The sequence below is a fragment of the Strix aluco genome, chromosome 18 (assembly GCF_031877795.1).
Source record: "Strix aluco isolate bStrAlu1 chromosome 18, bStrAlu1.hap1, whole genome shotgun sequence".
In the NCBI taxonomy this organism is placed as follows: domain Eukaryota; kingdom Metazoa; phylum Chordata; class Aves; order Strigiformes; family Strigidae; genus Strix; species Strix aluco.
Window position 1 is genome coordinate 135573 of NC_133948.1, and position 15452 is coordinate 151024.

At 39.0% G+C, this 15452-nt stretch overlaps 1 protein-coding gene across 6 annotated transcripts in view; it reads left to right on the forward strand.

Moving 5' to 3' along the window:
* The window catches only part of KREMEN1 (kringle containing transmembrane protein 1), a 37303-nt gene that overhangs the window by 10400 nt on the left and 11451 nt on the right, over positions 1-15452 (forward strand). For all 6 annotated transcript variants that reach the window (XM_074844226.1, XM_074844223.1, XM_074844219.1 and 3 more), the window contains 4 exons: positions 461-623; positions 5278-5369; positions 12150-12274; positions 12738-12891. In XM_074844226.1, the coding sequence (XP_074700327.1) occupies positions 461-623; positions 5278-5369; positions 12150-12274; positions 12738-12891 (534 nt within the window). The remainder of the gene's footprint in view (positions 1-460; positions 624-5277; positions 5370-12149; positions 12275-12737; positions 12892-15452) is intronic.

Here is a 15452-nt window from a genome sequence, read left to right on the forward strand (position 1 = left end):
GCTTCATTTAATAAAGTACAGATATTCAAAACTTTAGTTAAACTGGCATGAGATTTTGGGTAGTATGCTGATAAGTGGCAGACTGATAACATCATCTGATTTCATTTTTGGAAAATTAACAAGTTACAGATTCAGCCTAATGAGTAAAACACAGGGAAAACAGTAAAAAATGTAGTATGCTTATTCAGAAAATGTGTTAATAGTATTAACCACTTTTCAGACCTAGCTGTCTAATACATTGTTTAGTAAAGTAATGAAATCATGATCTCTTTAATAGATGTTTGTCTCTAAGAGAAAACTTAAATCCTAGACAGCATCTTTAGTAGCCTAAACAATGCAGGAAACATGTTAGTGAAAGGAAACATGGTCTCTTGGGGATGGGGTGGAGGGCAAGGGAAGAACAGCTGAATGCTAAACCTACATACATTCTTTCTCTTTTTCCATTTCCATTTCTTCCCAGAATGTTATACAGCAAATGGGGCTGACTATCGTGGCACTCAAAACCAGACCTCCCTATATGCAGGGAAACCTTGTCTTTTTTGGAATGAGACCTTTGAGCATCCTTATAATACTCTGAAATATCCCAATGGAGAGGGAGGGCTTGGAGAGCATAACTACTGCAGGTAAGTAATATCTCATTGCTGCTAATGTAGTCTATATACCCAGTGTTACTTTAACCAGTTGACACAAAATTAGGAAACTTTCTGTCATACAATGAAGAATGACAGAATCATGGATATCTAACAAGCTTTGGTTTATCCTGTAGTCAGTACCCTGGATCTACAGGCACCATTATTAGAATAACTTCTTCAACCTAGCTCTCACCTGAAGTCCATATCATATATCCAATCTGTAATTTGGCATGACAGAGAAAGAGTAGAGATTACTTAAATGAAGAGGTGGAGATAGTAAAAAAATTGATCCAAGCCAGAAGTACAGAAGCACCAATGAATGTCTGTAGGAGTCTCTGGAACATTATGGTTTTTATCCTCACCCACAAGCCTGATTCTGTTATACACATTTCTGAGTTTTGCGCTAATGAAAGTTATGTAGTCACTAAAGATTCCCAGCAAGCATAAGCTGTTGAGTAATTTAGAGTTTTTATTTGAATTCAGAAGCTGAACTGTCAGTGGTTACAATACCAGCTGAAGCCATGGCAGATTCACTTTCATTTCCTTGCCTTCTAGAGAAGTCTTCCATAACTATGGATAGAACTCAGAATGAAACTTAAATCAGAACTTCAGAATTTAGGAACCAAATACGAACCTATGTTCAGAGATGTTCAGGCTCTGCAGGCTCTTTTCAGCCTGTAACATTTAACTGCCTAATGTTATGCATCAGGAAGTTACATGCACATCTTCTGCCTTTGCAGGACTAACCAGCTAAGTTTTTATGCCCATCTATACCTGCTGTGGAAATAGGTAGGGAATAACCTGATAGATATGTTCCTTAAACAGACACGTTCCTTAATCATCAGCTCAACTAGGATGCATATAAAGTTGAGTGGTGTCTCTTACTCACTGGTTAATGGGGACGGAGTTGTTTAAACCAAGAGATTAAGAACTAAGTTACCTGGGGCATAGCAAGAAAAGCTCTAATGTCTGTCTCCTTTGTGAGAAGGTTCAAACCACAACTCAGTTCTTCTGGAAGATGCTTTTACTTAGCAGGTTATAGGCTTTCTAGGGTAGAGCCTATACACTTTCCACTTTTATGTTGAAATTCTTTCACTGTAAGCAATATAAATCAGGATAAATGAGGCAAAATTAATACGCGGGAGTTCAGCACATTTGTCACGAACGTAGGGTTCCTGGTTCTTGATTCAAGAACTTTTCCATATTTAAGCAGAAATAGACATTAAATAAAATAGGACAGAGACAGCCAGTTAATGGAGAGTAAGTAAGAAAGCACAGAAAAGAGGTCTTGTGATGTGCAGCAGACAGATGAGCACATTGATGAAAGGAGTTAGTGGCATTTCTGGAGTATTTGATGACTCGGGAGGATATTTCTCATTGAAGAACATTGGTGAAGGACAGGGAAGAAAAGGACTTACTCGAGATCTTTTCCAGGGGCTGCAGTGGTGCTTCAAAATAACACTGTTCAATGTGTTGCACCAGTGGACTGTTTTCAGCCATAGAAGGAGAAAGTATTATTGCCAAGTTCTGAATTGACTCTCTTTTTACTCAGTTCAGCATCTTACAGGAGCAAAGAAAAATACACCACCTACAAGCAAAACTCCATAGAAGCTGGGCATTCTCTTTAAAAAATGGCCTGGAAACCAAATAAACCCATCAAGCTGTCTAGTATCAGATCAGCATGTAAGCACTGGAAGGGCTGTCTTCCCATCAAAAACGTTTCACACCAACTTCACAGCCTTCCTCAGCCCAACACCACCAATTTTCATGCCTAAAAATTTTCATGACATGTAGTGAGCTGTGTTCCTCAGTATGCATACTAGTACAGAGCTAGAAAAAGGCTAGTGGCCACTGCATTATCTCTGATACAAATAGCAGAATCAGGAACATAATTTTGATTGTTGCTGTGTGACAATATCCTAGATAAACTGTATCTACAGGGTCTTACCTTTGACAGTCATCTCTGGCTAATACAAAGCAAAACATACATAACAAACTAATATTTATCCAGATAATCAAGTAATCCTTACTAGAGTCTCACTTAGCAAATGAGAATTTGCCAAGTGTTACAAGGAGCAGGAAGCCTATAATCTAGTATGTAAGCCTGAGAAATTACTTGATTACCAAATACAGCTTTTTAACATCAGTCTGCTAGGTGTTAGATTATCCCCTTTGAGATGGAGTTTGACTGGAAGGTTAGCCATTTCCTTTCTTAGGCTCTATCACTTGGCCCAGGAATATTCTCACAGGTGTATGGAATGACAATGCTAACTAATGCATGCTTTTAAAATTTGCATTCTGTTCAAAAAAAAGCTTTGAAAGTCACTGTTTTAAGAGTCTCAGAGCATATCTTTAGCACGCGAATCTGGTTGAAGCCTTGTGATTGAAGATACCACTGGTTTAGCTCTTTCTCTGCCGTTCATTTGCTTGGTGACAATGAACAAGTTGATCTTCCCTTCTCTGAGACATCACATACCTCACAAGGCTTTTTTAAGGCATAATATATTGCTTTGAAGTTCAATTTTAGGGACATTTGAATAATCTAATTTTACACTTAAAGCATTAATCAGAAGCATGTTATCTCTCCATGGGTGGTCCTTACTTGGAATACTTTGTTTACTGCAAGACACCCTGTTAAAATGGAAATGCCTCATAATGTTCCACTAAACCTCATTTCAGCCATAACAGAATTAAGCAGACTGAAGTTTTTGGAGATTTTGAAAGACACTCAATTGTTTTCTAACTGTATGCACTTTTGAGGTTCAAGGCAAAGATTTTTAAAGACATTAATCATATTTCTCTGCAATTTCCTTGCATTTTAAGGCATTTATATGTAGAGTGCCATTACCATGATTCAGTTACAGACATCTGATTTCTGTCATGCAGGTGTAAACCCAAAATTTCCTGTAACTGTGCAAACAAGGAAAATTGTGTTCTTTTGAGTACAAGCTTTCCTTGATTTTAGCCACTGGAAGCTCTGCTATTATACCTAAATTCCTAGCACACTAGTCTTAGGCTTTCCTCATCCACTATTTCTACTAGTCTGTTTGAAAGCCTAACTTAGCAGCATTTCAGTTAGCTAAATTGAACTCAACTCACCAGCTATCTTCAGCATTTTGTTACTTGACCAAAAAACATCCCCAGCAGTTCTAAAATTGGATCTCCCACAAAGAGTTGTGTAGGGGGGTCTTCAGTGTAGGGGGGTCTCATTAATAGAATTATGCCAAAGTAGATGATAAAAAGATTGCAGTTGGCCCTAGTTACAAGAAAAGGTCATATTTCAACCTGACTGTCCAAAATAACAATGTATTCACTTAAATTGATCTTTTCAAAGTAAATAGTTTTTCAAAGTGGGCACAGAAAAAACTTCATATAACCTAATGACTAGTTAGGTATGCATTTGTAAATGATGCTACACAACAGCAAACAATAATCATGTACACGTAAGGAATTACCTCATAGAATCATAGAATGGTTTAGATTAGAAGGGACCTTAAAGCCCACCCAGTGCCACCCCCCTGCCCCAGGCAGGGACACCTTCCACTAGCCCAGGTTGCCCAAAGCCCCGGCCAACCTGGCCTTGAACCCTTCCAGGGAGGGGGCAGCCACAGCTTCTCTGGGCAACCTGTGCCAGGGCCTCCCCACCCTCACAGGGAAGAATTTCTTCCTTAGATCTCATCTAAATCTCCCCTCTGTCAGTTTAAAACTGTTCCCACTCATCCTATACCTCCCCCCTGATCAAGAGTCCCTCCCCCCTTTCCTGTAGCCCCTTTCAGTCCTGGAAGGCCACTCTAAGGTCTCCCCGGAGCCTTCTCCAGCTGAACCCCCCAACTCTCTCAGCCTGTCCTCACAGGGGGGTGCTCCAGCCCCCCGAGCATCTTCGTGGCCTCCTCTGGCCCCGCTCGAGCAGGTCCGTGTCCTTCTGCTGTTGGTGCCCCCAGAGCTGGACCCAGCACTGCAGGGGGGTCTCACCAGAGCGGAGCAGAGGGGGAGAATCCCCCCCTCGCCCTGCTGCCCACACTGCTCTGGGTGCAGCCCAGCACACGGGTGGCTTTCTGGGCTGCGAGCACATGTTGCTGGCTCACAGGCAGTTTTCCATCCGCTAATACCCCCAAGTCCTTCTCTACAGGGCATCCATTCTCATCCATCAATAGATCAGATCACTGGAACAGATTTATTCAGCTTTACTGAAGGGGAAGAAAAGACCTCAGTCTTTCCCAGAAGACTTTATCGTATAAATGTTTTTGTCATCATACATACAGAAAGTTGGAGTCTGGGCTATTTTGTGCTAAGGCAAAAATCAAGTCTAGGAGTCTAAGGAACCTGTATGCAGGATGTGGGACTGAAAATCTTCCTCTCTCTCAGTACTGTCCAGAAATAGCTTGGCACATTTCAGACTTAAAATAAAAAGAAGTTATGTTTTAGACATTACTAGCATTTTATGCTTGCTGTGTACTGTAATAACCAAAGTTATCTGAACTTCCTGATCAGTTTTGCATTTTTCTTGGTATGTAAGTTATGGGTTAAATAGTCAATAGGTATTAGAGCAAAAATAGTGATGACGCTGAAGCTTAATAAGATTTATTTTTATGTGGTTTCTGAAAACATTTGATGACTTTTCACTTACTCTGTTTTTCTCTTTCAGGAACCCTGATGGAGATGTCAGCCCATGGTGCTACATTGCAGAGCATGAGGATGGAATATATTGGAAATACTGTGAGATTCCATCCTGCCGAAGTAAGAGCATCATGCAGTTTTTTTAGGCCTGCATCTCTGTTGAACAGAGATTGGCAGTTATACAACAGTGGGTAGTGATTTTCATACAGAAACTAGGATAAGGCCAATCAGCTTATTTCCATTTGCAGACTAAGCAATATTTTAAATGGGTCTCTAGAGTTAATGACAAGCTTACTGACTCATTCCTTCATTGCAATACTTTTCATCTCACCTCAGAATTACTGGATTATATTATTTACAAATAATACCAGACAGAGAATCATTCAGAATTTACAAAGTATTGCTAGCTTTTTGAATCCATAGAGATATGTCATTCATTTATTAAAATCCAGAGGACAAAAATGAATAGGAAATTATTAATTTTTTTACAAGGTAGGTATGTGTCCATCACTTGCAATTAGCTTGTAAAATGGATGGCATTAATTTAATGTGTATAACACATCATACACAGAATTCTTTGGAAGAAATAGTATGAGAGGACATAGGGAAAAAGTGGCTATTTGTTTGGTATATGGGAGCTCTGGGCTAGAATTCTGTTCCTTGCAGGTGCATATACTTAGCGTTGCTGTGAAACCACAAACTGGACTTTGTTAGAATTTTTTTTAACAGATAGTTCACAAGCTATTCACCTGAAGCTTCCTTCCAGTATTTAATAGTATTTAATTTTAATCTGTTCTATTATCTACCTTGTCCAAAATGTGGAGGTTTTATCATGACTTGTGTCAACATGTTCCAAAATTTTAATTTCTGAATGCTCCAGGACAAACTCCTAAGAACAACATTCTTTAAAATATGCCTAAATATTAGAAAAGGTATTCTAGTTTTGCATGTTAACAAGCAACCATAACTACACATTTTATTAAGTCTAATCATTAATGCCTCTACATACTTTCCTAACTTCTGTGCAAGTACTCTCTATTTCTAAGGGATAACTTACTTACGTGTATCCTGTTAAGCATCAGAGCAGTTGTCCTTATGTAGGTATACTTTTGATTGGAAGAAGTACATTCCTTCCTTGAAGTTAAGAAGAGAAAACCAAACAAAGAAAAATGGATCTAAAGTGATTTTTTACTTTGTCCACAGTTTTCTTTTTTTGTGAATGTGAGTGATTCACCTCTTCAGGCTAGGCAAACAAACACATAAGTGTGACCTTAAGTCAGGTGACTTTTACCTAGATTTAAATACAGATTAAGGAGTCTAATTTAAATAACACAAAATCATTCAACACTCCAACCCTTATTGTTCAGAGGACATCTTACTCTTATTTTTCTAATATACCAGGTCCTATTTAGGAAACATGACCCTCCTAATTAAGAAATTTATTTTGGTCTAAAATGAAAGAATTTGCATTTTCTTTAAAGACCACAGATGTTAACAAATTCTCTGGATATGGCACCAGTAAAAAAGCTGAAAGGCAAATTCTCTCCACTCCATTTGTTCTACACAAAGGATCCTTTTAAAACCAGCCTCACTCATTTTCTCTGTGGTGGGGAGCAGAGGATTTAAACTTGGACACTTACTTGCACTGATAATCCAGACTTACATTTACAAAATGTCCTTTTGACCAGTAGCAGCTGCTTCAAGCATTGCACTGAAACTGGATACTAGAAAAAGGAATTGCAGCAATTTAGAACAAACTGTACATAGCAAGCCCATCCAAGTCTTTAATACAAACCTCATGGTTTATGAAGCTGTGCAAGTAAAAAAAAAACTTCTGTTATTTACCAGATTTTCTGTTTTCAGTAAGCATGATGCTAACTCATAGGACCATCAAAACCGAATTGTGAAGTGCATAATACAAAACTAAATTTTGTGATGGAGCAAGAAAGCAATTGTGTAAAGAAGTCTTACTTGAAATTTTTAGAGAAGTAAAAAATTGTCTTGTATAAGCTTCTTTTCCATAATCATATTTACTACTAGAAAAGACAAGTATCTGGAGCATAATTTACCTATAAACTATACCCACATAATACCACTACAGTGCCAACAACATGAAGCGTCTTGATTGCCTAGAGAGATTTGCATGCAATGACTCACTGTAACAATAATTAAGAATCTACAGTTAAGAAGTTTTCATTATGATGATGACGATGATTTCACATGATTATATCATGTGTCTCGTTCACTAATATACGTAACACTAAATGTTTCATTCAGAAATGTGTTCTGGCATTCTGCATGTGTAAACACGCTATACAGAATTTAGCAATGTTAGATGAGGATGGATGGGCATAATCACAGAAGACAGTGGTAGTTACCACAGTAGAAGCTTAGTCTTTTCTTCCTCTCCTCTTCTTAATGGCTTGTCTGCTAAGCAGACTGGAATGAACATAAGCAAAATAAAAGGCAAGAAGGCAGCACTGAGTCCTGAGAGAACATGTGCATCTCACATGGAGAATTCAGAACTGAATGCTTCAGAAGGTTTGTTTGCAACATTGCAGCTATTCCTGACTTTTTTGGTCTCTTTGCTAATGAGGTTAGGTTGAAATTCAAAGGAAATAACTACTTATGCTCCTAAAAGGTAAAAGAAAGGAAGGCTTGCTGTCCCACTTAATTGCATCTCCATGTTTATGGCCAGCATGAGTCTCTTACCATATACAGATTTCATTATTGGAATCATATTTCCTCCGTGCATGTATGTCATGTAATAAATTTGACTGAAATATTGATAAAGTGTTAAATGGCAGAGCCAGGTAAGTTATACAGAGCTGTATTGATCACTCTGTAAGATTTGACTTGTATACATTTTAACACAAGGACAAAGAGAGTAGCTTGCACAATTTGAGACAGTATACTGGTGCATGCTACCATTGCAAGAAGCTAGGAGGCTCTTGAAAGAGAGCTAGATGAACATAGCTGGGACATGGTTTTGAGCTCAAAAAGATTAATTCCATGCTTTAATACATGTGCCTTAACATGTAATATGCAGAAGCTCTGGTGTTTGCCAGGACCTCATTATGTCAGATGCTGCTTAAAAGAAAAATAGCATGCTTGCACAAAAGAGGTGACCTTTTAAGCACAACAGAACAAATAGTTAGAAATGGGTGAAGACAGTGTAACAGTAAGACATCACTGATTAGCATGGACAGTAATCGCAGAACACTGACTACCTCATTTTTGCCAAACTTCTTTAGTAGGCTAAACATTAAGAGCAAATTAAGGCAAAAGATTATGTTGGAAATGTTTGAAGGGCCAAGTAACTAAACAGTCACTACTTGTCTAGAAATACTTTTCTTTGTTGCTTTATATATAGATGTACATATGAATATATATATAGTTTTATACATACACATAGGGTTGTAAGATACCCTAGGTTGGAAGGGACCTCAGGCCGTCATCTAGTCCAGCCTCCTGCTCAAATCAGAGCCACCTCTGAGATCAGACCGAGTTATTCAGCTTGTCAGATTAGACTACATTTATCTGGTCAGGCCATGACAACCTCCAGGGACGTAGAGTGCACTCCCTTTTGGGCCCTTGTTCCCGTGCTTGACTGCCCGCATGGTGAAAAGATTTTCCTTATATCCAGTCTGAACAACTCATGTTTCAACTTAAGCTCCTTACCTCTTGTCCAAAATGCATCACTGTGAAGACCCTGGCTCCATCGTTGTGACAACCTGTACAAGAGCTGCTGGGGGGTGCTGCCAAAGCTTTCTCTTCTGCAGGCTGAACAAGCCCCAGCCCTCAGCCGTCTTCTCACGGGGTGAGAAGCATCTTGGCTCTCTGCTGAACTTGCTTCAGACAATTAATGTCTTTCTTGCACTGGTGGGCCCAAAACTGGACATAGTTGTCTTGATGTGGTCCTAACAAGTGCTGAGTAGAGGAACAATCATTTCCCTTGATCTCTGGCAGTGCTCATCTTAATACAGGCCTGTTGGCCTTCTCTGCTGCCTGGCACACTCCTGGCTCACGTTCAGCTCCCTGTCTACGAGGACCTCCAGGGCCTTTTCTGCAGAGCTGCTCCACATACATAAATGTACACTATCTTGTTTCAGATTTATGTTGAGTAGCTCCCTATGCGTACATACATCCTGATTCAGTTTAATATAGTATGAATGACAAGCATATTATTGTAATATACTAGAAATATAGTTGAAAAAACAGTAATCTGTGATTACTGTGGATCCAATATAAAAGCAGTGTTTGCCAATTCTATCATCTTCAATTCAGATTACAAGTGATCTCGATCTCCCCTCTACTATTATGCTTATACTATGTACTCTGATTACCCTTCAGTAGCAACTCAGGGGTGTCTCAGGTTTAGGACCAGACCATCAGGTAGCCATAGGAAGAACTGGCATATCTAAGTCATATATGCACGTACAGGAGTACTTTTTTGTGTGTGTTGTCACAGTTCAGAAGCGTGTTTAATCATATATTTGCTGTGGGACTACTAAAGTGCTTTTAGCTGAGCGTATATCTTTGGGCTCAGGTATTTTGTTCATTTGCTATCAAAGTAATTTGAAGCATTGGGCACTGGCATGGAAATTACTGCTTACTGTTCAGCTAGAGACTAATTAAGCTTTAGGATGTACCCAAATGATACGCTTGATTTAGTTACAAAATGTAAGAAGTTTTCAAATTACTCAGGCTGGTTTCTTAGCATGGAACGTATTGAAGTACTAATCCTCTGGAGACAAGGTTGAAGGATCTCACCAATAAAGCTACTTTTAAAACATATTGTATATATATAATACGAGTTTTTAGGAAATCCCAGGTCTCCTAGGAGAATGATCTAGGTTGGTTAACTAGGAAGCTTTTTCAGGGCATTGAAATCATGTGCTGTACAAAAAACTGAGCACTCTGAAAGTTATCTGCCCAGCTGTACTCAGCTGGGGTGGGGCTGCAAATGGGGATTTCCAGAGGTATGTTAAACCAAGCTGTAACTTGAAGTCTCAGTACTTACACGCATGTTGCTGCAGGGCATATCAAAGCCATAACTCCATGCAAGCATTTATAATTGAAATTGTATAATTCATCTAATTATTCAAGCATTATACATACTTGAATCTTCTTCCCAACTTCATTAATTCTTCTTTATAGACTATAATCATCCCCCTTAAGAGTGTAATCATATACATGCCAGTATATTTGCTGATCACTAATAAATATGCTAACCCTCTTCCTCAAAATAAGGAAGCTGCCATAGGCAACATAGCCTAAGTCTGGGAGCAAGTTCTCAGACCTGTTAACTGTTCCAGATGTCAGGATGATTCAGATTTTAACAGTAGACTGACATCAGTTTACAAGCTCAGTATATAATATTCCAGAAGAACAGGGACAAGACCATCTTTGTTAGACAAACAGAAGTTCTGAATTCAAGGTATTATTTCAATGGCTGCTACACATGGACATGTATAAGAAATCCCAGAAATGGGCCTTCCAGAATCCAGTGAAGAGATACTTTCAGGACTACTGTACAAGACTGCTCAGTACAAAAGGATCATTGCATTCCTATTGTATTTATGTGAAACTACAATCATGTAGAAGCAGTTTACTAACACAGAGGTTATCTGATAGAGAAAAGGGCCACCTGTACAAGAGATGGCTGGTTCAAACGGAGCCCCAAAACAACTAGTCCACATGCTATCAGGCATCAGAGGCTGCAAAACCCCAGACCCAGCATTCCCCCCCCCCCCCCCCCCAAAAAAAAAAAAAACTATTGGTAAGTCAAAAACCTGAAACAGTGGCACAGATGATAGCAAGAGAGAGTTCAGAGTTTACTAGGTACTGAAATAACAAATGACTGTAATAAGTAAAACTCTCATACAGTTCTTTGATTGCATCACATGTTATGCAAAGCTGTGGAGGCTAGGTGGACAAAAAATAATCCTTGTCAATCTGGCACAGGGATAAAAATTGTCTGACCATAGAGCTGGTAATAGATTTAATTCCAAGTATGTGAGCAGATATGACAAGTAGGCAAGGGATAATTTTATGCCATTGGCACAGCACTATATTGTACCCCACATCCTCCCTGTAGTAGTCATGGCTAAATTCCAGTGCTTTGATGAAAAGTACAAAAATAAAACAAAACAGAAACAGGACAAATTATGCACTGAAGGGGGAAAACTCTCTGACCTCTCAGTGACCAAGGAGCCTTGAAACGTTGTATTAGTACAGTATAAATATATGTTTCTTTTAAAAAGTAATATTGCTCATTTTGAATCTCCTGTACATACCACAAAATATGATACTTTGACTTCATATCAGAGTTCAAGTTTTAAATATTAGGAAATTCCCCTACAGAAGTATGTAGTCTCTCCTGTAAAACTTGCCAAACTCCATCCTAAAACAGTTTAGGTTCCCTTCATCAAATATCCTGTTTAGAAAACTTCCAGAACATCATTGTTTTGAAGATCAGACAGAAATCACATTGTTTAATTTACATTGTTAGAATATGCATGATTGTAGTCAAAAAACCCAGAAAACCTCTGAACCTACTTAATGCCTTTTTTTTTTTTAATTGTCTACCAGAAGAAATGAACCAGGTATTTATCTTGTCTATATTACTGCAGCTTACAGAAACCAACTACACAGTATAGCAGGTATATTGCTAAGAAGATAAGAAGATATGATGCTATTTCACCACCTGTCATTTATTCCTGGCATGCTTAGAAAATATGACAGGGATCTAGTATAGAGTAACATTTTCCATACTGCAAAATCGAGACAAGAACATAGAGAGAGCTGCTTAGTAACCAGGTAGTGCATAAAGCGGTCTGTGTCTTGGGTGTTTCCAGGCACACCTTTAGAATGACTGTTGTCTGTTATTCTTGCCAGTGCCAGGGAACCTTGGGTGTTACAAGGACCATGGAGAGCCACCACCTTTGACTGGCACCAGCGAGACCTCCAATAAACTTACTATCCAAACATGCATCAGTTCCTGCCGAAGTCAACAATTTAAGGTGATTTCTTTGACATACGTTTACAAAATGGTTTCAAAGACAAAAGATGGCAATATGCCTAGATCTCTCAATCATATTTCTCCTCCTCCCTGCTTTTTTTTTTTTTTACCTTTAGGAGATCAAAGGTCTCACTCCCACTCCAGGGGACCTAGCTCTCCCTCTGCATCCAGAGCAGCCTGGGCAAATGACCAATGAATAATGCCAGGATGCCAGGAGAAAGTATGCTTGCTTACTGCAGTTATGAGCGATAGAGTACCCTAAATGCCCTCCCTTCCAACTTTCTCACTAGTCTTAAGTGGCATTCTGAGAGCTCAAACAAAAACAGTTTGTCATGGGACCTCTGACTAATCATACTTCCCCAAAACACACATACTCTGCTGCCAGCTTTCTTGCTCATACAACCTCCTGCTGTCACTCCTTTAAATATTATCCCTCCCTTCCTCATGCATCTTTGTTGTCAAAGTTTGCAGGCATGGAATCAGGTTATGCTTGTTTCTGTGGAAATAATCCCGACTACTGGAGATACGGGGAGGCAGCCAGTACGGAATGCAACAGTGTTTGCTTTGGAGACCATACTCAGCCTTGTGGTGGGGATGGCAGAGTCATTCTTTTTGACAGTAAGTATTGAAACAGGCTCAGCTTTTCCCAAAGGAGAGGCCTCAAATGTTTAGCAAATTAGGGAAAAGGGTTTAAACGCAATGAGAACTGTTGCACACAAAACAGCAAAACACCTAATTTCAGTATAAAATAGAGATAGAGCTGCTTTCCATTTCTGCATAAAATTCACATCCATTAATAATGTGAAATAGCTCTTCCAAGAAATGATGCCTGCTCAGGCAGCTGACTCATGCTCCAAAGATTGTCCCTTACTTCCCCACAAATAGTACTAACTCAACTATCACAAACAGCATGTCACAGAAAGACTCCTTCAGAACTGATCTTGCCAGAGAGTAGATATATGATTAAGTGAGGCACCTCAGAATTTCAGTCTACACCAACTTGGGTTTTTTTATTAAACCAGACGAGACTTGCTATAACCCAGTTAACACAACACAAAGCAGTGTAGTAGAATTGAGACCGAGGAGTGTACTGCAAAAGTACAAACAAGTTAGGTTGCTATTATTACCATCGTTGATTTCATCATTTATACGTAGAAATCCTCCTTACTACTCTTCTTTTCAGTATACATACCAGTGCCACCTGTGTAAATTCACAGGTTAATGGTATGAGCATCCAGTTGTCTGGCAGCCATACAGGCTCCCAGTACAGCCAGGAATACTGGAAAAGTTCACAGTATACACCGATATACTGTTGCTTCTCAGATCTTAACTGCCTCTGATGTAGAAGCTACCTTTTAAATCTAGATATAAACTTCCTGGAACTAAAAGTAGTGTAATTTTCCACCTTCTGAACACACAAGCAAACTTCCCATCTCCTTACTCTAAAATTCTGATTCCCAGCTAGCAAGACAGAAAGACATTTCAGTTGAGACAGGAATTAGTCACTCTGCTCACTTCCAGATTCTCCCCAAGATATGAAAAGATGCACCAGAGTTGCATGTTGCTTTCAATGTTGAGACAGAATGTAGCTTCACACTGCAGCATCCTCTGTTTCCTTCTGCGCTTGGCCTCCAAACTCCTCAATGGGTAAAGGCTTCCTTTATAGCTTTCCTTTTCTGGAACGACCGAGGGCTCAGCAAGATGTTACCCTGAGGACCTGCACTGTCTTTTCTGGTAAACAGCAAGGGAGAGAGCTATGGCCAGGTAAGAGAGGTCACTCTAGTAACTGCCACCTATTTTCTTTTGCTGATGAGCAACACCTGCCTACCTCATTCTTCTTTTCCAGATTATGTCACATCCTCAGAACCTTCACCCCAATCCCTGTACACACACACCTCCCAACACACACCGTTAACCTTATGTGTTTATGTGCTGCTATCACAGCCTAAAGCCGTAAGGTTCAGATCCACAACACAGAACTCTGCCGGCTCTAGAAGGAAATGAGAGAAGGAAAGCATTTCCATTCCATATGGGGCAAGGCTGTACTTTGTTAGGCATCTGTGGAGCACTAGTCATTGGCATTCTTAGTTAATATTGTTTGAAGAGTATCTTGTGATTCAGTAATTACAAACAGCAAAGCCAAATGTAACAATGCCTATAAGCCATTCGCAAAGATGAAATTTGATATCTCAATGACAAATTTCAATTCTATCAATTCAATCTATTGTATCTATTCAAACAATTCTATCTATTCAATTAAATCACTTACTCTGTTAGCATGGAGTAAGTGCCAAACACAAATTCCTCTATGGGCCTTAGTACCTCTGTGGGGCCTTTCACATTCTTTCTGTTCTTCTTTAATATTCTTTCAGTTCCTCTATAAGGTCTTTCATAGTCCGGCACTGAAGTGTGAGGTTTGCTCAGGCTGTGATCAGGCCTTGCTCCAGAAAAAGAGAGAAATGTTTTCACGTGATTTTTCTGGCAGACACATGCTACTTCTTGTTCTCGTTCCCCCAGCTCCCTTTTGATTTGTATTTATTAAAGCTCTTTCTCAGAGGCTTGTGAAAATTGAGACACTTGTTCAAAATACTTCCTTTATTTCCATTCTCACAACCCTCTGTTCCAGGGCTTTAATTAATCTTTCAGGAAAAATCTACTTTGATTCTTCAGTCCTCCAGCCTATGATATGGGGGAGCGATAACTCTTGATCCAAACAGTTTTGTTGTGAAATACACATTAAAAAAAATAAAATGTATTTAGGGGATATATAAAAATACATATATGTATATATACCTATATACAATACATTTTAAAAGTTATATGTGTGTATATATAGATATGCATCAAGTCAGTTGACTGGCATTTGAGTTTCTCTCTGGATTAATTGGTAAATAAGTTTGCACTGGGAATCTCAATAGTTATCAAGGAATATAAAGATTTACTGGGTGCATACTTGTTTTGAATCTAAAATATTTTCTTTGGAATTCATAACAGGATCTTTTTCAAGTTACTTAAGGTCAAACATTAATTGGACAAGATCAAAAGACAGGATGCTCAAAAAGCACAAGCAAATGGCCATAAAGGTGATTAAAGGATTACAGCATCATTCATACAAGGAGAGGCTGAGAGTCTTGGATTGTTTAGCCTTGAGAAACTTTTCAATTTGTATAAATAACTCA